General features: G+C 43.3%; 1 protein-coding gene across 1 annotated transcript in view; it reads left to right on the top strand.

Annotated features, from left to right (window-relative positions):
* Window positions 1-23095, top strand: part of SLC1A3 (solute carrier family 1 member 3) — an 81031-nt gene that overhangs the window by 20346 nt on the left and 37590 nt on the right. Inside the window, exon 3 of the mRNA XM_090276171.1 lies at window positions 2025-2162. Coding sequence (XP_090132297.1) covers window positions 2025-2162 — 138 coding nt within the window. The remainder of the gene's footprint in view (window positions 1-2024; window positions 2163-23095) is intronic.

The following is a 23095-nucleotide window of genomic DNA, read 5'->3' as shown; positions in this document are numbered from 1 at the left end:
AATTTGATAACATGAATTGAGGCAGTTATATTTGTTAATGCAATGATTCCCTTTCTCTAAACTGCACTAAAATATATATATATATACACACACACACACACACACACACACACATATATATGTATATTCCTAGGCATAAAACAGCATACACACACACACACACACACACACACACATATATTCATCACAGTGTTCTTTGTAAAAGTGAAAAATGCTTAACAAGCTAAGTGTTTAAAAACAAAGTATTAAGTAAATTTTACTACAGTCATTGGATCTGATATCCAGAGTCCTAAAAGCAAAATTAATGGTATATGGAAAAGTGTATTCTACCCGATTTCCATATATTTAACTCTGCATGGGAACATTCTGGAAGGCAACTGCCAAAGGCACTGACAGTGGTTGTCTGTCCCCTACTTGGAGAGGCAGGAAGTGTGTGAGGTGGTCCCGAATGTGAGATCTGAGTCCACACTGAATCCCAGCTCTGCCACTTGAGTAGCTATTTGACTTTGGTATTGAGTAGCTATTGGAACTGGGCAAGTTTTAAGTTCACTGTGATGAGATTTCTCCACCAGTAAGTTGGTGATTAAACAGTACCTACCTCCTGGGTTTTTTGCGAGGCTTAAATTTTCTAACACAAGTAAAGCACTGCCAACAGTGCCTGGCATGTACTAAGAGCTCAGTGAAACATTTGCTATTTGCTATTTAAGTGGTAGAACAGATATGGACAGACTTTGGCCAACACTTTTCTACACTTTCTAAATCAACTTTTCTCTCTTGAATGTAGTACTATTACATTGCGGGGGGGGGGTGCATGAAGGTCTTGAAAATGGGGTCAGTTAGATTTCCTAGTCACATAGATTCAGACACTTGACACTTAATTGGAGTATCATAGTATGTAATCAAAACATAGATACTTCATGGTTGCTGAGATCCAAGAGTTGACGCTGGTGTTGCAGTGACAATTGAAATGAGCTTGTGTTGCATTTCATAAGAAGTTAGGGTTGTTCAGTTTCCTTAAAGGAAAAGCTTGTGTCTCCCCAGTCTTCTCTCCCCACCCCCTAACCACTAGCTTCTAGACAACTCAGCACTTCTTTGTAACATACTTTTTAGTAATAGCTGGACAAAAAAAAGATATTGAAAATATTTACAATAATGCAATAATCAAGTTTTCTAGGGCAAGGAAAGTAAAGTTATTCAATACCTTTGTTCATTTCCAAACATTTCAAAAGGTAGCATGCAGAATTTGATTTATATATAGAGTTATTATTTTAAATATATATTTTAAAGTTCCAGGAGCAGAAGGGTAAATAAGGAGAAAATTGCTTTCTCTTTCCCCTAATTTCCCCTAAAATCTTAGGGAAGCTTTTTGGGAGAAAAGTCCCTGCCCATTTTGCAATCTTCTGTTGCCAGCAACTAACAAGTTTCTACAATAGAGTTGCCAAGGCGATGCCAAGACCCTGTAGACAGCAAGTGTGGTGTACAGAGAAGTGATGAAAATGGATTAGCAGTGTGAACAAGAGGAGTTTTTTTAAACGTATTAGGAAAACATAATGATACTGCCTTTATAAGCGGTTATGCTAGCCAGTCTAACATCTGTTGGTGTGAAGGAACTTCATGATAATAAGGTTCTTATTGTTTTATATTGTCTTGTTCAGGGATACATCATTCTATGTAGTTAGGCCCCAAACTTTGTAACTCTGTACTGAGCCATGTCAAAATTGATTCCACTGCATCGAAGTTAGACAAAGAAATTATTCATTTGCTAAAACAAGTAAAAGTTGGGGTTCCCCCCCCCCCCGTAAGTTCTACTTGAGGCCCTGGACCCAGCCAGACCCCCCCAGACTGACTGAAAAGATAAACAACCCCCCCCCAACCCTTGCTCTTCAAACAGCACAAATATCTGTTACTTAAATAAAGTTACTCTTATCAGACAGGCATGATGAGCATTATATTTACTCATCTTGCTAGGACTGTTACTTCTGTTTCAAATAAGACTCATCTTTTTCCTCTTTTCCCCCCCTTAGGTACGATCCTTGGATTTGCACTCCGACCGTATAGAATGAGCTACCGGGAGGTCAAGTACTTCTCCTTCCCCGGGGAGCTCCTGATGCGGATGCTGCAGATGTTGGTGTTGCCCCTGATCGTCTCCAGCCTCGTCACAGGTACCAGGCAGCTCTGCTCAAAGTGCGCTCAGAGATTGCTTAGAAAGACAAGCGCTGTAGGTGTCTGCTGGATGCATGCTCTGTTCTAGGAAAAAAAAAAAAGTCCCTTCAAAATGATGGCAAGGCGGCTTTCGTAATGCATGAATAATAATAACGTGTATTTTACCAATCACGAGAGGAAACAGAGTTAAACGAGTGTGTAATCTGGTCTGCCTCCCTACGAAAGAGGTGCCCCGCTAAAAACACTACACGCCCAGCCTTCTCTGGCCACGGCCATCTAGTTGACAACGGCGTACAACAGGTCTGTTTTCTCACCCTCTTATCCCACCCAGATAACATCTGGTTGGACAGCCTATTAGCTATTGATGCAAGAATGCTTGTTCTCAGAGCCACCAGGACTTGAGCGGGAACCTTCTTGGAAGCCTCATCAAGAGGTAATGCTCACAAAACACTCACCAACTCTGCTGCCACCAACACCTCCTGGTGAACTTGCATGATTTCATTTCCTTCTCCAATTGGCCCCCACCCCCCCACCCCCGTTACCTTTTACGCTTGTGGGAGAAGGGGGAGGGGGTGGGAGATTTTCCCATCCTGATATTTTGTAAATCGACACTTGGATTTTCTATGAGTGCAAACTTGGTAGGATAGGATTCCTATTTTCGATGACAGCAAGATAATGTACTCCTCCGTGGGAAATGGTTTGAGTCATCTGAACATGTGATTGGGGAACACAAACGGGGCTGAGAAGTTGCAGGAAAATGTTCCTCTACGTTCTTTTCTACCAACTCCTCTTGTTCCCCACTGCACATCTCTGACTTAGAGAAGGAATGCGTGTAGACCCTGCCCAGCAGGATGGTATCTGGGTCTGTAGCCAGAGCCCAGAACTCAGGGATTACTGACCCTGTTCTCTTTCCCACCCTTGGCTTCCTGCCCCCTCTTAGGCAAGTCACTCCACCTACGTGAGCGGGCTCCACACACCTTTTCCTCTTGCAGGGAGTTCTCAAGGATATGTATAGTTTCCTTTCAAGATCTGTGTATAGGAAGAACTTCATAATGCCACTCAGAAGTCATGAAGCAAAATTCTAAGTATACTTCGTGCCTTAGGGAACTGGCCATTACTTGGACAGGAGCTATGTCAGATTTTCTCTCAATGCCAGACAGATTGCTGCCGGCTTCCACTTGCCCAGGTCTTTAAACAAGTGATTGCATGTACAGGAAGCTCCCACTGGAGGAAGAATTGCCCATGAAACAATCGTGCAGACAGGATGATGTGGGGGAGAGTTTTTGAAACTGACCCAGCCCGTTGCTTGGCCAGGTTGATCCTTGCGGCCTCAGTTCTTATCACAGAGGCTAGATTCACGCTGACGTGAGGGTATAACCTCATTTTATTATGCACGTGCTGCCATTTTTCTGGGAAACAAGTTCTTTGCAGGAAGCAGTTAGAAGACAGAACTCAGATCACCGTTATTTGTGGGGCAGGAAGTCTGTCTTCACCATCCCACAGGCTGGCGCCTGAACTGAGTGCATGCAGTTTCCCTGGGCGCGCACTGCGGGGTCCTGGATTCCCTTATCCTATCTCTTCAAGGGTGGGATCAGCGTTTAGAGGTTTCGGCTTTCTGGTAATTGTGCTAAAAAAAAAAACCCACCTTACCCTTTATAAGGGGAAATCCCTTATTAGGTATCATTTGAGGAAATATTATTAACACTTCCCCTTAGTAGCAATCCTAGTTGATGGTTACCTTCACGTGCGATTTCCTGGTATTTTCTAGTACTTAATACATCAAGTTCATTGAAGGAGTAGGAAAGTTCGCTGAGTGATTTTGCAGGAAAAAGTACTCTGACGCAATCCCTTTTGCACGGTTAAAAGAAAATTTGTGGGCAAACCTCAGAGAAATCAACCACATTTATAACACTGTTGTTAAAGAGAAAGGAATTGTAAGCTGCAAACAACCACTATGAAATGAACTTTTAAAATGTAACCTAATCCCAAGTTGGGAATGCTGTCATGTGGGACCATTAAGAGTGTCAGCTTTTTTCCAGGACTATGTTAAGACAATGGGCAAAATTATTTAGTTTGCCAACGATCTTTTTAAGGTGTTGGTCTCAAAGGAGTCATTTCCAAGCTACACAGCAATTTTGACACTTATGATTAATTGGGGTGCATGACTGATTCAATAAGAATTCCCTTCAAAGTTTTAAGTACAGTGATTCTAAACCAAAGTGGGTGCGACCCAGTGAGAATGAGAAGGAGGGGTACATCTGCAAATTACACAAACCCCTGGAAAATCCCTGTGTGTGTTGAGAGATGTCACTAGGGAGTGTGTTGCCCAGGGAGGGTCAAAGTTAGGGTTCACTATTTTAAAAGATTTTATTTATTTATCTTTAGAGAGGAGGGAAGGTAGGGAAAGAAACATCAGTGTATGGTTTCTTCTTGTGCACCCCCAACTGGGGACTTGGCCTGCAACCCAGGCATGTGTCCTGACTGGGAATCAAACTGGTGACTTTTGGTTCATAGGCCAGCACTCAATCCACTGAGCCACTCCAACCAGGGCAGGGTCCACTATCTTAAAATGGAAAAGCAAACCCAGATGCCTCCAGTGGCCAGGCAGGTGACTTCTATAGATGAAACTGTCATTTCAGGCCACTATTCGTTCTCCTCCTTTGCCAGAGCCATGGCTCCAGGAAAATAATTCTCTTCAGCAGTGGAAGTAACATGGACAGTGTGATGATAAGTGGAAGGGGACCCAGCTTGCAGAACAGTGTAGACAAAGGGGAGGCAAGGAGACTCTCGTGACCTGAAAATTAATCAGCTCTAGCCCAGCATTTCCATGTGTCAACAAGGGCCAAGTCTTCTAATTTTTCAAGAGAATCCAGAAACCCCGAACTGTGTGAGAACCTCTAGATGTTCATGTGCTGATACACTGAACAGAACAAAACGCTGCAGGCCAAACACAGCACCTCGGCAGACCCTTGGGCTATCAATGTCAGGACCCAGGACCCAGGTTGGGTGTCGGGGCTGAGAAAGACACCAAGAAACCTGGGTCTCCATTGGGCTCGTGCGGGGTTTTGTACGTCACCTCTTCCACCGTTGGCAGGTCCATGTCAAAGCTCAGCGCAACTAGACACCACATTTATTGCCCTCGAAACCAATAGTCATTGGAAGACCTCTCTCCTTCCCCCTCTGGGTTTCGCCACGTGGTATCGTAGCTGAGCTGGTCTTTTTGGCACCGCACGGGAACACCAGAGTATGAGCTCTGGTCAGGCTCTCGCAGAACCTATGGCCCAGTGGGAAAGTGCTGGACAGGCTTAGTGCTCTGAAGTTCCAGAGTCCCCGGGTCTGTGCAGGCCATATCGCATTTCCTGGATTAGGCATTTGCTTTTAGAAGATTCTGTACATTTATCTTTTTTAAAAAGTTTTATTTATTTATTTTTAGAGAGAGGGGAAGGGCGGGAGGAAGAGAGGGAGAGAAACAATGTGTGAGAGAGACATCGATTGGTTGCCTCTGGCACGCCCCCAGCTGTGTGGGCCTGGCCTGCACTGGGAATCAAACCTGTGACCTTTCGCTTCTCAGGCCAGCGCTCAATCCACTGAGCCACACCAGCCAGGGCAGATGCTGTGTATTTAATTGTACTAAAGTCACATTTAAAGTCTGAGAAATCTGAGTTAGGTTTTGTATTTGAAACCTAGTGTTTGCACTGAATTTGAAAGTCTAATCCTTCCAAACAGCGTTGGTGTGTATTGGCATTCCAGAAGCTGCCAGAGAGACCTGGGAGAAAGCCTAATCGCTAGATTTGTAACTTTTTTTTTTTTTAAACAAGGAAAGTAAGTCTGTGCCAATCCACCACAATAAAATAGGAGTTTGGCACCAATTTCTATTGATTTGGTCAGGAGAGACAGCCAAACCAGATATTTCATGCCAGAAATATGAGTTGAATTGGCTGGCTTTGTCTGATTAAATTCACTAGATAATTATTAAATTCCATTTCAGGCTGTGCTGTGTAGACATAATTATCACCTCCTCTTTACTCCTGAGTCTTCTCAGAAAACCAGTGCTTTCTCCTTTTCTCATCATAAGTGTACATTCCTCCTCAATCAGTCACTGAAAAGGAAATCTTTTGCGTCTCCACTTTTCTGGAAGGAGGGGCAGCTTCGCTTTGGACAAGCAATCACTGTAGAGCTGGGCACTTGTAAGGAAAAGGTTGGTAGCGGGTTGTCACAGCAGCGGTAAAAGTAGCAGCAGTGTCCGGGGTGAGGCATGCTGGAGGCAGGGTTACCAAATGCCTGAAGTTTCCCTTTTAACATTCACTCGTTCATGTCAGACACTGAGCGAGGCACAGAGGATGCAAGGATCCGAAGGTGTCGTCCCCAGGAAGATGTACGTTCGGCGGGGAAAAGGATGTTTCCCAGCACCACTTAAATCATACAATATATGTAAATTCCAATTTCAACTCTGAGGGAGGGTGTCAGGCGGGTGCTCTGTACGCCCAGCAAGAAAGAGACAGTTTGATTGATTTTAGGAACGTGATCCCAAATCTGATTTTTTGGGTCATATAAATATTCTTTATATCAACACATGTTTCTTCTAATGCCTCCGGTCATTATGGAAATAGAGTGCCTCCGTTACTTGTCTTGCGAAGGAAGTCTAGATGATGCTATTGCCGGAGGCCTGAGGGGAATTGCAGATGTTAATGAGGTGTTAAATACACATGAGCACCAAAACAAGACTTTCTTTTACCTGTAATCCAAAGGATGGAAAGAGAATTGACAAGCATGACTTTCACTGTGGGATTTAAAAGTAAGGAGGGGTTTTTGCACCACCAGAAGAAAGAAATACCATTGTATTTTCTCCATTTCGGGAAACTCTGATCTAGCCCAATCATCCTTTCCAAGTCATTGTTCAGCTTCTGCCTAAACCGTTCCAAAGATAAGAGATCTCTGGAACCCGCTTGTCTTGGGAAAACTCTGTAACAGTTCTGTTTCTGCATCCAAAATGAAACAAATGAATTTTTAAAAATCAAACAAAACCAAATACCTGCCTGCCTGTGTAGTCCCTCCTCCGTGGGACCAGCTCCAATTGTATCACCTCTTCCTTGGGCAGTTTCCTTCCAAGTCTGTAACGGGAAGCCAACCAGCTGCAGTCACCAGCCAAGGGCTCTCGTACCCGAGAAGATAAAAGTGGAGGCAATAAATGTACCTCAATGCATGACCCTTGGCTTCAGAAGAAAATGACAGTTGCAGTAAGAGAGTCATTTTTGTCATTTCCTTTAACACAAGAGGGCAAAAAATGAGCTTGTCAATTCCTAATTTGTGGACATGTGAAGGGTTTGTTAAGGACTTGCCAAAACTTAAGAAAAATTTAATATATTAAACGATTCCTTGCCGTGGCTCCGGTTTATAGCGGAGGCCTGTTTGAAATACTCCCGGCACTTATGTACAAGAAAAGGGACTGTCAATGTATCCCCTCCTCCCCACCCATACATTTTATTGGAGGAAAAAAAAAAAAGATGAAGAATATCTCTCTTGGGTGGGGAGGAGGCTCTTCAAGGTGAACGTAGTACCTATGTCATGGGGTTGCTGTGTGAATTTACCGCCGGCACATAGTCCATGCTCAGTGGTAGCTATTGGCAGTAAGAGTCACTGCAGTAGGAGCTGTCCTGGTGGTCTGCATCATATAAACGAAAATTCTCGGGCAAGAGAGAGAGCTCAGTTGAGGGACCTGTAGCTGAGCCTCGTGATGCCACATGTCTCATTTGTGTGTGAACCTGGCAGCGATCACGTTCCTGTTAACGAGACCAGAAGTTCATCAAGTAACAGCACAGGAGCCAGAGAATTCCTCCGCCGGTGGGGGTTGGTTCTGCGCTGCGGCATGGGGTGTGATCACCTTATCACGGCTGCATAATTCTCAGTATTATCCCTGGTTATACAGTTCCCCGGTCTTCCTGGAGAAAGTCCAGCCCCAGAGCGTGGCACCTGGAAGCTCTGTGACAGCAAATTCCACGCTCTGCTCTCCCTTTCTGGCTCACTAAAACTTTAGACAAACGGAGTCTCCATCTCAAAACACGAACAGGGGTCGTGGCAGCCTGGAAACAAGCCAGAAGGAAACTCTAGCCCAGCTCATTTGAAGGCCAACAGGCTGGTCTGTCTTTACTTTCTCTCTAGGGCTGTTCAGAAACCTGTGAGGGGAGGCCAAGTAATGCCCATCCGGAGAGGAAAGTTGTCCGATAAAATGGGAAGATCCGTCTGAGGGGCAAAGAAATCACCTGTTTTTTTCACACCATATAAAAAAGGAAATCTGGGTAATGCTTTAAAAAAAAATTTTTGTTAAGTGGATTTGGGTTTTGATAAGGTGTAGACAAAGTCATTTAATTCTAGCTACCCCAGAAAATGCCTCCCTTTCCATTGCAGATAATCTCATTCAGTAAGTGTTGCTGAGGTTTTTCTGGACCACCCACTTTTCTAGGACCTGAGGGTACCCAGATGAAGATGTTAGGATCCCTGACCTCGAGGAGTTCAAAGTCTGGTCAGGACATAGACTTGTGATGGGAACAGCACAGGGTAATGGTGAGTCAGGAAGGATGGGCCCCAGAGGGGATGAGGCAGGAAACAGACAATGCCACCTTCCCCCTTCCTGACTCTCCAGTTTCCCACCTCCCTAGTCAGGACACAGCTCTATCAGCAAAGAAGGTTTGGTTTGGTTCTGTGTTGGTTTTTCGGACCTGCCTCTTTCACCATGAAGTGCAGTAAGAGCCGGCGTGGGACCCCGTGAGGTTCCCAGCAACAGTCACCTCAGGGGATGTGGCCTCACAGACAGGGGATCGGAGAGAAAAGGTGGCTGACCAGTTTTCAGCCATGGAAACTTTCCCCTTCGGATGGAGCCACTCCGCTTTCAGGGGGTGAGCCAGGCAACAGGAGGCTTCTGAGCTGGAAGGCAGGGAGGGTAAAACTAACCCGGCACGTGGCGCCCAGCGTGGGACTCCCCCTCCAGCTCTCCCAGAAGGGGGTCCTCAGCTACCACCTGCACACTCGAGGTCTGCGCCCTCTGGGTCCACCAGGGGTCTTAATCGCTCCGCATGGAGCAATAAAGAATGGCCGCTCTTTAGGGGGCTTCAGGAGCGCCCCCAGGCGCAGCACGGCGTCCCCGTTCTTTCCATGTGCGCGATTCGTCTAGGCCCTTCGCCACCCTGGCTGCGCTCCCAGAATTGAACCCAGCGTCCCCGATGTCACAGGACTGGGTAGAGACAGTGACCTGGACCAGCCCTCTGCGAATAGCAGCGGGGGTTAGGCCAGCTGTTGTATAAGTTGCCACAAACCATTGGCTCAGGATTTCAGCCTGTGGTCACATAATCCCTCAGAATGGAACATTTACGGAAAAAAATTTTTTTTCTGGTAGAAATGGAATTGTTCTTGAGTTGAAAGATCAGAAGGCCCAGGTTCAAGGCTCTGTGTGAAATGAGACTTTCCAGAAAGCTTGGGCCTGAGGGACTTGGGATTTCTTATCTGTGAATTTCAGCAGCTTTGAGTTTGCCTGTGATTTTGATCAGTCCTGGTTCATAAGAAATTTCCGAAAGTTTCTTTAAAAAAGAAAAAGAAATTTTTAAAGCTTCCTTTAAAATGAAATTATTCTCTAAGAAAGATAATATTTTATCAATTTGATGATTTTTTTCAAACCACTGTTGGGGACTGCAGGTCTGTGGGAAGTGCTGGGAAGAGATGCTTTTCTTCAGTGGCTTTACTGATGGGTGGTTGCCAGGAGAGCAAACTACCTGGTGAATTCTGACTAGTGATCTGTGCTTAGAGGCTAGAAGTGGTGGGTGGGGGTTGGGGGTGAGGGATGCTTCTGCAGGAGACACCAACTTGTGCACTTCTAACTTTTGGCATTCACATGAGAATTTGTACAATCCAGTTCAGATCAGTTACACTGCCTGGGATGGAGCCCCCAGGGTCCACCTCCTTCCTACCCACCCCAGAATTCTACGATTAATGGGTCTGAAGTGATGCTTGAGAACTGATGTTTCTTTATAGTTCTCCGGTTTACTGTGCACCCAGGGTTGAGAATAACCACTTGATAGTTTTTCTGGAATTGTTCTTTGGGATGTCACCACTTAGTTCAAGTCCTTATTAGTTCAGATACCCTCTCTCCCAGGAAGCCTTCCCTGACTTTCTTCTGGCCCCTACTAATACATGCTTTCAAAAGAGTAGCTTCATTATTTATTCCATATGGTTTTATTTAAAGTCACTTAAATAAAATGAATGCTTACCATTTGTATAAGTAAAATAATATAAAATACACAAAGCAAACCACAAAACTACTCCACACACAGAGATACCAGTCTAGTGACTTAGATTTAATGGACGTGTGCTAGGAGAACTGCTTATCCGGGAAATTATTGGGGACCTGCATTCCATTATAAAAGGCTTCTCTGTGTCTCATAAAGCCAAGTGAAAAGATGCTAGAGTTTCTACGAGCAGAAAGTCAGAAAAAGACAGACAGACAGATAGGCAGATAGAGAAGGTTCTAAAGCCAGACCAGGCTTTCTGTGACAAGTCATGGATTGTAGGTCTCCAGGGGACAGTACCCTGTCTTCCCTGTGTTCCATGTGTGGTGAGCATTTTGTGAAAAGCAGAAAGAAAGTTGGGGTGGTGGTATTCTCTGCTGAAGGACTGATCTGCTGGAATGACCCAGCCAATTTTGAGTCCTGGGAAAATCTAGGGTTCTGCAGATTTGTCTCTCCAGGCAAGATGAACTTCTTGGTAGCTTCTTCACGGAGAAGATCTTTGCGATCATCTCAGGTCTGCAGGCTTCACACGGGGCACGACTGGACTTGTTCTACTAACCCAACAACATCATACCAGTATGACCCTGCTTTCAAATGCTTATTTCTGGGACCCTGCTTTCAAATGCTTGTTTCTGGGACTTCCTAGTCCTGGAAAGAGGTTTTGCCACCTTTGTATCAATTTTTTAAACAAATACTTGAGTTTCCGTCTGAGTATTCTTTGGAGGGAAGAAACTTTCCCTAAATTACTAAAAAGGTTTCCTCTCACAGGACATTGGATTAAGAGTGGCCAGGACCTTACTTTGTAAGGTTTCTCAACTAGATTATTTCTATTTAAGCTGTAATTTGAATGCATTGTTCTCAAAGGTGTTTGTGCTAAGAGCTCAAGTTTTATTATTTTGAAACTATCTTCCCAGAAGAATATTGCAGAATTCCCTCGAATTGTAATATAATGATACATACAAAAAATTCTTAATATCAGCATACCTAACGTACACACACTAAGTATTTATCCCCAAAATGGAAACATTAGAGCTTTATACTGGAATCTTGGGATCTAGGCTTAAATAATGTATCTGAAAGCATTCTTTTGGTGTGTACCCCAAAGACAGTCTTAGAGCAGACATCAGTGTAGTAGTTCTTAAACATATTTAGGAATAAAACCAAAACTCCTAAAACTGCTATAGGTACATTAAAAATGCTTGCATATTGAATTCTATGTGACATAGGTACACATTTACTATGAAATAACATGGCTCTTATGCAGTATAAGAGTAGAACTCTAAGCACATTTCTATGAACAGTATACACTATTAAATGTAAGCATGACCAACAGTTTCAAGTTTTCTAATATCATTTAAGTGTACTATTTCATAGTTTGAAGCCCTTATTCTACTATCGTTCAAGGTAAGTAGAAGGCAAGGGAGGTTTTAAAATTTGATAGTGAAAAATCTATAAATTGTGAGAATTCATTCTGTTGACTTTATTTCTATTTTCACTCTGAATTAGATACACAGTGTCATTATGTGTTTTAGTAGAAAACATTTGGGTTGAACTTACAGAACACAGATGTTTTATGGGAACATGGCTTGAAGTCACTATATAATTGCCCATTAAATAAACATCTGAACATGAACTTAACAACTACCAAGTGAGGTCAAGTGCCTGGAAAGTGCCATATACATCACAAGAACATGTTTTCCTTCTGTGAAAGACAAAGATGTAGCAATGCGTATCAGACTTCCAACCTCTGAGACACATTTAAGGCCTAAGCTCCTTGTGTTTCTTAGAGTGACAGAAATCTGTTTTACAATAGAAAGAGAGGTTCCTTTATTTATATAAAGTTCCTACAGTTTTTTCTTGGAACTGGTAGACAGGTTTACCTTAAGATTGCACTTAATTTTTAGTCGCTTTATGGAGATATAATTCACATGCATACAATTTACCCATATTAAGTGTATAATTCAGTGGCTTTATTCAAAGTAGTGCATCCATCACCACAATTGATTTTAGAACAAACAACCTTAGCTATAAACTCCTAAAAACCCCATTCCCCCAGCACTCGGCAAACTCCAATCTATTTTTTTTTCTCTATAGATCTGTCTATTCAGGACACTTCATATAAATAGAATCATACAGTATATGGTTCTCTGTGATGGCTTCTTTCACCTAGCATAATGTTTTCAAGGGTCATCCATGCTGTCACGTGTATTAGTATTTCATTCCTTTTTATGGCCAATTGTATACCATTGTATGGACGTACCATGTTTTATTTATTCATTCATCACTTGGTGGACATTTGGGTTGTTCACTTATTTTTTTTTTTTTTTTTTTTTTGCTATTATGAGTAATGTGACTATGAACATTAGTGGACATATATTTTTACTTCTCTTGGGTATATACTTTGGAGTGAAATTGCTGCATTCTAGTGGAACTCTTCTTAACCTTTGAAGAACTGCCAGACTTTTCCAAAGTGGGTGCAATACTTACATTCCTGCCAGCCGTGTAGGAGGGTTCTAATTTCTCCACATTTGTTTTTCATGTGTCTTTTTGGTTATAGCCATCCTAGTGGGTATGAAGTGGTACCTCATTTGGGTTTGATTTGCATTTCCCTGATGGCTAACGATGCTGAGCATCTTTTCATGGGCTTATTGAGCATTTGTATGTCTTCTCTGGAGAAACATCTATTCAGAACTTTTGCCCATTTTTTAATCGGGTTGCCTTTTTATTATTGATCATTATATATTAAAATTAAATATCTTAAAAGCTCTGAATACTCGGCTTTAACAGTGAGGACCATAAGCTTGTCGTCAATCAGAGTTATGGTCATTCTTGAGAAAGATTGTTTACTATGATTATGTCTTACTATAAATAAGCACTCTTGAGTTCTTGTTACAAAATATAAAGCAAATGATAAAACAATGGTAAAAATGACTAGTTCTATAATATTATATTCTTTTGAAATACAACTTCTCTCTTCCCCCCAAAAGGAAATAGTTTAATGGTATTTTCTAATACAGCGGCATTTGTTTGTCTTAAGTGTAGGAGGACTCTTGCTTTTACCTGGAAAGACATGAGTTTTAGCTAGAACTTTTAAAGTCATACGATACATCGTCTGGGTATTATAATTGTGTGTGTTACATTTCAAAATGTAAAATTTAAACATTAAGTCTTTGGCTGTATTAAAATAATTGTTGTAATCCTTTAAAATATAGATATAAACACATCAATTATAAGTTTTTTCATACATTAAAATACAATGTGTTTATTTCTTTAGTTACCATGAATAAAAGTAAAGTTAAAAATAAGGCAGATGATACAACAATGAATATACTAATGTTTCTGAACTGTACATTTAAAATGGTAATTTATATATTTTTTTACCACAATTAAAATCTTTTCAGTAAGTTACGTATAATATTTTAATGGCAATTCTTTTGAAAGAGGCATTCCAAACAGTTGTTTATCGCTCTAACCTCCCACGGTTGAGTTTTTCCACAAAGCTTTGGAAAGACCTCACGCATTGCTTGGGTCACATAGCTTTCTGCCTAGTTTCTCCCTAACTTTTCTTTTTGGAAACGTGCAGTACAGATACCTGGGTTATCCAGAGTGTCAGTTCTTGAAGACAGTGATTGGATCATCTCTTTAAGTGGAGACGTTCCTCAGCTACCGCAGTGGTTGACCTGAGGAGACGGTCGGCGTAGGGGTCAGGGAAGAGACAGGGTGAATGCTCAGGTTCGCTCCCCGGACGTGGGTGCTAAAATGGGGGTGCTGATACAAATCTCACTGCTATGAGGTGGATTTTAGGAGCTCTTCCGTGGTCAGGTGCTTCTCAATGTACAGAAAGCAGGGCTTTTACAATACGGTTGAATTAGATATCTTTATTTCGTCTTTTTATCAGAAGCTCTAATTCCAGGTCAGTTATCTCCCGTTCAGAAAGAAAGTAAATGTCTGCTCTCCTTCAGTGTCTGCACTTGGGCAATTGCAAGACTAGCCCCTCAAGTTGTGCTCTTTTGGGACACGCCCCTTCTTAAAGCTCTAGCTAGACCTCAACGTCAGTTCCTAAACTCTGCAACATCGAAGAATGACTTCCACTGCCTTTGACCATTCGTTAGAGCCAAAGTGATTTGGGGATTTTTTGTTCTGCTTCTATCTTATGTCTGGAAATCCCAGCAATGAGTTTTACTTTTAGTTGATGGGCTATTTTATCTTGGTACTGATTATTGCTAATTTTTATGCCTACATATGGCTATAGTCCAAGCAACTTCTTGCATTCATGTTGACATTCTCTTATGGATATAAGTAATGCACAGACTAATTACAAGTCATCACTTTGTGTTCGTTAAAGAAAACCCCCAAAGACTCTTTGGTGTAAGCTGAGTATAAGTTACTGAATAGCCTTTAAAGAAACAAATCTATATTGGCAAGGGAAATTAAAGATCGCTGGGTCTTTTGAAGCTGATGCCAAGGAAGGCAATGTCGGTGCTGCTGCCAGAGGCAGCATGGGTTATTGGTCTGACCAAGGGAGCTCTGGAATTTTAAAGAACGCTGTTAAAGAATTACCCGAACTATCCTCAATAACAAGAGCTGGCTTTTCTTCACTAACAATTGGTTTCTTCTGTTTATTTTGCTGTTTCAGATTATCCTTTCTGTATTGAAATCCACACTAGGGTCAAAACATTAAAATCCTCAGAAAAATAAACAAAATATCCCAAGCTTTTTTGGAAAACTTAATGTCAAACATTGTTCAGTAATGTCTGTCTCTTCCTCTGCGATTGAGCAAAACCACACTCCGGTATGTGCGTTGGCTTTATTCTTCAGTCCTGTGATTCACTTTCGGTGGCTCAGGGCCGGAGTCCCCTCCAAGTGCAAGCCTCATGAAGGCAGACAGTGCGTCTCCACTCTGATCAAGCCTCGTAGTCAAGCTGCTCAGTAGGTGTCACACTGGCACAGCACGATCCAGTGCAACGCCCCTGTCTGTACGTGTGAACGGTGACAATTTAACCTCCCTCTTGGGAAGTGGGATTTGGATATTAGAATGAAAGCAATTTTCAGCGTCATATCTGTGGCTTCTTTAAGGAGAAAATTCTACTGAGTGGTTTCTTAGTCTTTGAAAACGTTCTATTTCAATGTTTCTGTTTCAAGAGTACTCACAAATAATGCTCAGTGGGGTATTTTGGAGGGGAAAGAAAAGATTCCTTGACACTTTGCAGGTACAATTGGTTTCTGCCTCTGTGGCATACAACAGGCAGGAATTTAAACATCCACTGTCAAGTCAGAGGTATAATTGGTCCCATGGGAGGCTTCTTATTGAAATCATCTCTGCCCGCAGCCCTGGTGCCACAAGCCACAAGATATGTATTCTAATGAAGGATAGCTCCCATACGACACCACTTTCTAAAATACGTAAATACGTATTTACGTTGTAATGGGATTAGACTCTGCCCACCTCATATCTACACCCAGGAGATGCAAGGAGTGCCTCATGATTCTGCACAATTAAGTTTTAGGTTTTCATTTGTGTTTCTTTAATTACCTATTGCAAATGTGTAGTTCTTCTTTTGTAGTTTCAAGAGTCTAATTTGATTATTGTCCTCTTGAAATACTCTAGGAACCCCGTGAGTACTCAACACTCACTGTTAACCAATTTCTGTTTTCAGCCACATGCCAATTATAATGCAACTTATTAAGTGTTCTGAATGAAATAATTTAATTATTTTCAATGTACAAAAGGCAAAATTAGCTACCATGGATTTCTCGGGAACAAAGCATCCCTGATCTCTCCAAATAAATATTTTCATTTTGACAGTCTATCAAAATACCCTCAAAATCAAATATATCTTTTATTAAGTAGGATGTTTCTTTTGGCATTCAAAATGATTCCAAGCTTTGCTCAGGAAACAGAAAAGGAGAGAGCAAATGTATTAAAACAAACTTAATCCATTTTACTTTGGCATGTTATTCCTGCCAATCTACCCATCAGTCTGCTCACACTCGAGAGTACATGTAAAAATTAAGATAGAATCAGCGACTCTTTCATGGAAAGAGATTTTTGTTAGCACCAGAAAAAGGCAGATTTTGGTCAAATTTTGACTGAAAGGCTATTTTCTTAACAAATATCTGGACTACAGTCCTTCTTTTTATTTTATTTTTACAACTGAAATCAGTTTTTCAGAAAAGACAGCAGTCATGATCCTGATACTTTAAAGAGAGCAGTTTGTTTTATTGCAATTTATCACATTACCTTCATGGCTTTTTTTTGTTCCTTGTTTTTAATTTATCCCAACCCTTATGTGGAGGAGGCTAAAGGAGGCTTTGATTGCTTTGAGTCTGTAGTGAGTATTTTGGGGTCCTGTTTTTTTAAGTATTCATTATTTTCTGTAGCATTATAAAGTAGGGGTTAATATAAGCTATTCTGCATTCTATGTAATCACTTAGAATTCTCTTTTAATTAAGGCATTAATTAGCATTAATTTACCATTGGTTTGTATTTATCCTTTTGGAGGGTGGGGGGAGGAACCAAGCACAGAAACATGCAAGAAATAGTATTTTATGCTTCTAAGCACTTTTCTATTATTGTTTTTTAAAATGATTCTACTGTCTCAATGTTGAAAGGAAGTCGTCGTCGGCAGCCGTCCGTCTCGAGAGACGATGGCGTAGCTTCTTGAGAGTCTATCTGCACCACCGAGAATGGCTGTGCAGTCCGATTCGGGAGTGACAATCCCTGCCACACTTGTTACAGGTGAAGGCAGATGGCCGTTGTTGCTGCTGTTGACGCTGCTTCCGCCTCGATCTTTTCTGGACCGCCTCCTCGTTGCGCGCAGCCTCTGCACGTGACGTACCTTGCCTGACCGCGAGCCTCCAGGCTAGGCGGTCGTCTGCTTGAACTTCCCATGTGTTGAGATTGATGGAGCATTGTGTCATGTCCTTTTTGCAGATGTCTTTGAACCGCAGTTTTGGGCGCCCTCTCATCCTCTTGCCTTCTGCTAGCTCGCCGTAGAGGAGGTCTTTGGGGATACGGCCTGCATCCATTCTTTTGACATGGCCGAGCCACCTGAGGCGTCTCTCGCTAAGAACTGCATGCAAACTGCTCATATTGGCTCGCTTCAGCACCTCGGTGTTGGGGACCTTATCCTGCCAGGCGACATGCAGGACGCGTCGCAGGCACCTCATGTGGAAGCTGTTGAGTTTCCTTTCGTGCCTTGCGTAGGTGGTCCACGTCTCGCTGCCATAGAGGAGAGTGCTGAGTACGCAGGCTTGGTAGATGCGCAGTCTGGTTTTCTCAGTGAGGCTGGAATTGTTCCACACTCGCCGGTTCAGTCTGGCCATAACTGTGGCTGCCCTGGCGATTCTCCGGTTGACCTCCAAGTCGACTGACAGAGAGCTCGAGATGGTGGACCCGAGGTAAGTGAAGTCGTTGACAACCTCCAGGGTGTATCCGTCGATGGTGATGCATGGGGGAGTCCCCGTGCCTTGTGCCATAACATTCGTCTTCGTCAGGCTGATGGCTAGTCCGAACTCCTTGCATGCGTGGGAAAGGCAAGTGACTAGCTGCTGGAGTCCCTCTTCGGAGTGTGATGTCAAAGCTGCGTCGTCGGCGAAGAGCATCTCACGGATGAGCACCTCTTTGACTTTGGTCTTGGCTCGTAGACGGGCCAGGTTGTAGAGCTTGCCATCGGATCTGGTGTGAATGAAGACACCCTCGCTGCAGTCCTTAAAGGCGTATTGGAGGAGCATGGAGAAGAAGATTCCGAACAGCGTAGGCGCGAGGACGCAGCCCTGCTTTACTCCGCTGCTGACTGGGAAGGCCTCAGAGGTTGCGCCGTTGTAGGACACCGTGCTGTGCATGTTGTCGTGAAAGGACATGACCACAGCAAGCAGATGTGGTGGACAGCCAATCTTCCGTAGCAAGCTGAAGAGTCCGCTTCGACTGACCAGATCAAACGCCTTCGTGAGGTCGATAAAGGCGAGGTAGAGTGGTTTATGCTGCTCGTGACACTTCTCCTGCAGCTGGCGTAGGGAGAAGATCATGTCCACTGTTGATCGGCCAGCTCTGAAGCCACACTGGGACTCTGGGTAGACGCGGGAAGCAAGGGTCTGCAGGCGGGCAAGAGCGACCCGGGCGAATACTTTGCCGACGACGCTGAGGAGAGAGATGCCCCGGTAGTTGTTGCAGTCACTGCGGTCTCCTTTGTTCTTGTACATGGTGATAATGTTGGCGTCTCTCATATCCTGGGGGATGTAACCCTCCTTCCAGCAGCGACAGAGTAGATGGTGGAGCGGCTGTAGCAGGACTGGTTTCCCGCTCTTTAGGATTTCTGGAGGGATTCCGTCGCTTCCTGGTGCTTTCCCGCAAGCGAGGCGGTCGATGGCTTTGCCGAGCTCTGCCGCAGTAGGTGGGGTGTCTAGCTCCTCCATGACTGGTAGGTCTGGGATGGCGTTAAGAGCAGTGTCTGTTACGGTGTTCCTCGTTGCGTACAGCTCGAGGTAGTGCTCGGTCCACCGCCGCATTTGCTGTTCCTGGTCAGTGATGACCTCACCTGTCTTGGACTTAAGGGGGGCGATCTTGGAGGGGATTGGGCCTGTTGCCTTCTTGATACCCTCATACATTCCTCGTGCATTGCCTATATCGGCAGCTTCCTGAATGCTTCTGCACAGGTTTAGCCAATAGGTGTTGGCACAGTGGCGGGCGGTCTTCTGGACTTTGTTCCTGGCAGCCCGTAGAGCTTGAAGTGTACTGGGAGTGGGCGTGACCTTGTAAGCCAGTAGGGCCTTCCTCTTAGCCTCGATCACGGGTTCCATTTCTTCCCAGTGAGTCTCGTACCAGTCAGCGTTCTTCCGCTCTTTCTTCCCATAAGCAATAATGGCGGAGTTGTATATGGCGTCGCGGAGACGTGGCCAATTGGATTCGATAATGTCATCTGCCGCCATTCCCTCGCCGAGTGCATCTTCCATCTTGTTGATGAATTGCTGGGTCTTAACTGGGTTGCTGGCACAACTGGTGTTGATGCGTGGGCGACCCTTCATCTTGGAGTGGTGCAACCTCTTCGGCATTATGCGCACCTTGCTTACCACGAGGGCATGGTCCGTGTCGCAGTCTGCACTGTGGTAGCTGCGGGTGAGGAGGGTGCTGCCAATATCCGTTCTTCTGGTGATGACGAGGTCAAGCTGGTGCCAATGGCGGGAGCGGGGGTGCCTCCATGACACCTGGTGGATCTCTTTGCACTTGAAGAATGTGTTTGTCACGCACAGGCCGTGGTGACACAAGAGCTCAAGCAGTCGCTGACCATTCTCATTGATCTTTCCTCTCCCAAAGTTTCCAAGGCAGGTGGGCCAGGCCATGTGGTCGGCTCCTACTCTTGCGTTAAAGTCTCCAAGGAGATAGAGAGCGTTACTTCTGGGAATCTTGGATAACGCTTCGTCCAGTGCATGGTAGAACTGTTCTTTCTCTTCGGTGGTGGCACAGAGGGTTGGGGCATACGCGCTAAGAATGCTGACTGGGCCGAAAGTTGTTGACAATCGGAGGGTAAGTAATCTCTCTGTGCCTCCTGTGGGTGGCTCTATGGAGTTAACAAGCGTGTTCTTCACAGCGAACCCAACACCGTGCTGTCTTGGTTGGTCCGGAGACTTCCCTTGCCAGTAGAAGGTGTAGTTGGTTTCTCTGATAGTTCCGTTGTCGGCCAACCGGGTCTCCTGTAGAGCCGCAATGTCGATGTTTAGTCGTGCCAGTTCCCTATCGATGACAGCGGTTTTCCTGGCACCCTTGATCCACGGAAGGTCTGCAGTAAGTCCGGGGCACATGGTCCTGATGTTCCAGCTAGCGAGGCGAAGAGCCGGAGGCTTCTTTCTTGTTGTTTGCTTGGAATTAACTGGTGCGGGTGTTTTGTGGCCCACTTTTCGAGAGGCGCCTCTCTGATCCCCACGCACCCAGTGGGGCAGGCGAGCCATGGCGAGACGGTAGCTGTCCAGTGAGGTGCGATGACCTCTCCCACCGTCAGAGGAGACCCCTGGCGCTCGTTTCCTTCGCCAATCGGATGAGCTTATAACCGGTATCTGTCTCCTCCCGTGTTGAGTCGACATCTTGCAATGACGCTGGAGTGTCCTCTCAAGTGAAACTGAAGCTACAGAGCCTGGGCAGGGTGATATGGAGGGTCTGCTGTTGCCCATGCAGCAGACCCCCCCTCTCTTCGCAGCTGAAGGGTCCAAGGGAAAGACAAAGTCAATACAGCTTGGCTTCAGGTGCGCCGCAGGAGTTGCCAGTGTTGACTACAATGTCAAACCGCCTTAGGGACTCCGGCTCCGGATTTTCTGTCGGGGTTTATTCCCTTAGCCTTTCCCCTGAAGAGGTATGCCGCAAGGCAGCGGAGGTTTTTTGGAGTCAGAGTTTTCCTTCTCTGATTTTAGAGATGTCCTTCCTCTTTCCTCCTTTACAGTCTTGAGGGCAGCATTTACAGGCTAAAATAGAAAACTGGCAGTGTAACCTTCTAAGCAGATACTACCAATACCCTGCTTGGGTATACTCACCCGACAATAAACATCTCTTAAATGTCCTCCAAGTGCCATGCCTCGAATTAGTAAATGGCAGTGCAATGGCAGCCAAACATTTGGATCAGTTTCACTAAGTAAACCACCAACACAAGTAGGTTATAGTCAATATAGTCAATAATACTGTAATAACTACATACGGGGCCAGGTGAGTATTAGACTTATTAGGGATATCATAAGTTATATAAAAGTCAAATCACCATATTGTACACCTGAAACTAATATAATATTGAATGTCCACAGTAATTTGAAAATAAAAAATTAAATTGTATACTTAGGAATAAATCTGACAAAATATGTTCAAAAACCACTACAAGGAAAATCATAAAACATTTTTGAGAGAAATTATAGAAGATCTAATAAATGGAGAAAGAAACACTCCTAATTTTGAAGATTCCATATTTTAAAGTGGTAAATTTCTTCTAAACGGATCCAAAATTTGATAAAATCCAAAATCTTCAAATTTGTGTGCATGGGAAGGGTATGTAGGTGGATGTGAAAAATAGCAAGCTGATTTTAAATATTATTTTGCATCTGGAAATGGAAAAGACTAGAAATGGCTCAGATAAACTTGATGAAAACCAAAATCAAATAACTGATATTTCCAGATATGAAGAATTTTATAAAACCACAGTAATGAAGACAGTGTTAGCTGGTGTCCAAACTTTTTATGAAGCTATAATAATTAAGACAGTCTGTACCCATAGAGGCATAGGGAAAAAAGAGGGATATGAGGAAATGGAGGGTTGAGAAACAGACTCGCATATACACTGACACGTGTCAAAGTGCGGAAAATGATAGCATTTCATTAAAAGCTGCTGGGTCCTTCGATATCCTCGTAAAAGGTGAATATTGACTCCTACTTACTGCACATACAAAAATCAATTACAGGTGGATTGTTAGACTTAATTTTGAAATAATAGAGAATATAATGTATATTAACCTTTTTATGATACTGAGGTAGAGAAAGATGTCTTAGGCAAGACATACACACACACAAAAAGTACATTAATGATAAAGAAAAAAATTATATTAATTGAATAAAATTAGCAATTCTGATCATGAAAATATACCGTTAGGTATGTCAAAAGGAAGTAAAGATTTGTATGTTCAATTATTTTTACCTATGGGCAGGATTTTGCCACTCTGATCAACAAACTTAAGTTTAAAAACTTTAACTTAGGATCTTTTCAAGGAAATTTGAGGTTTGTGTCAATAAACCTTTCTTACTGATGATGAGTATAATTTGGACCACAGATTAATTTGAGCCTGAGAAATATACCATCTTTGCTCCCATAATTAGTCCAATCTTTGGACAAGCTCCAAACACATTCGTGTATCAGACCTCACACTGTCTTTTCTGTATAGTTTAAGAGTTTGGCTTTTACAGCCTTTGGTTGCCTTTGGAAGGTATTTAAGGCTTTGATGGGCTTTGTTTACAATCAGAAACCCTCTGGCCTTCTTGTGACACTGAGCTGCTGATACCAGCTCCGCACTTGCACACATAGTCGAAATCCACACTCAGAAAGTGCAGCCTCGTTAGGAGAGGCCTGCAAAGGATTTGTTTAGGCATGAACAGGCCCAGTGTGTGACTGGCCATGAGAGATAGTGATTCTCTATTTTTTCCTTCAACTATGTACATTGTGAAAAGACTCAACTGAGTAACGTGTAGGATTTGATAGCTCATGACTCCGTGTTAATGACCTGTGTAGTTAGTTCAAGGGTTATTACGATTTCAGCAGAAGAAAAAATATGAAAAAAAGAACATTCAAAAGAAACAGCACATATATACATTTTGATGCTACATATAATGAATGGTTCTCCTTGTACAGTTTGGTTCTTATGTTCTTTTGTGTGTTTAATTATGAAAGTCACAAGCCTATCCTAGCTGAATGAATTTATCTCACTGGCTCGTGGGCAAAAGATTCTCTGAAAAGTTAATTATGTCTAGCACAATAGTGGATAATAGATTAAATTCCTATTTTTAATCTTCCCAGAGGAAAACACAATCTTATCTTCTATTGGCTGACAAGATCAAGATTGAAAAGTGAGCAGAGTTCTAGCCTTTCTCTAGCTTGTTTGTCTTTCTATCTCTTCCAGGAACTTTTTTCCCA

This window comes from Furipterus horrens, unplaced genomic scaffold, assembly GCF_987537825.1.
Source record: "Furipterus horrens unplaced genomic scaffold, mFurHor1.1.pri manual_scaffold_5, whole genome shotgun sequence".
NCBI lineage: Eukaryota > Metazoa > Chordata > Mammalia > Chiroptera > Furipteridae > Furipterus > Furipterus horrens.
This window is presented reverse-complemented; position numbering and strand designations above follow the sequence as displayed.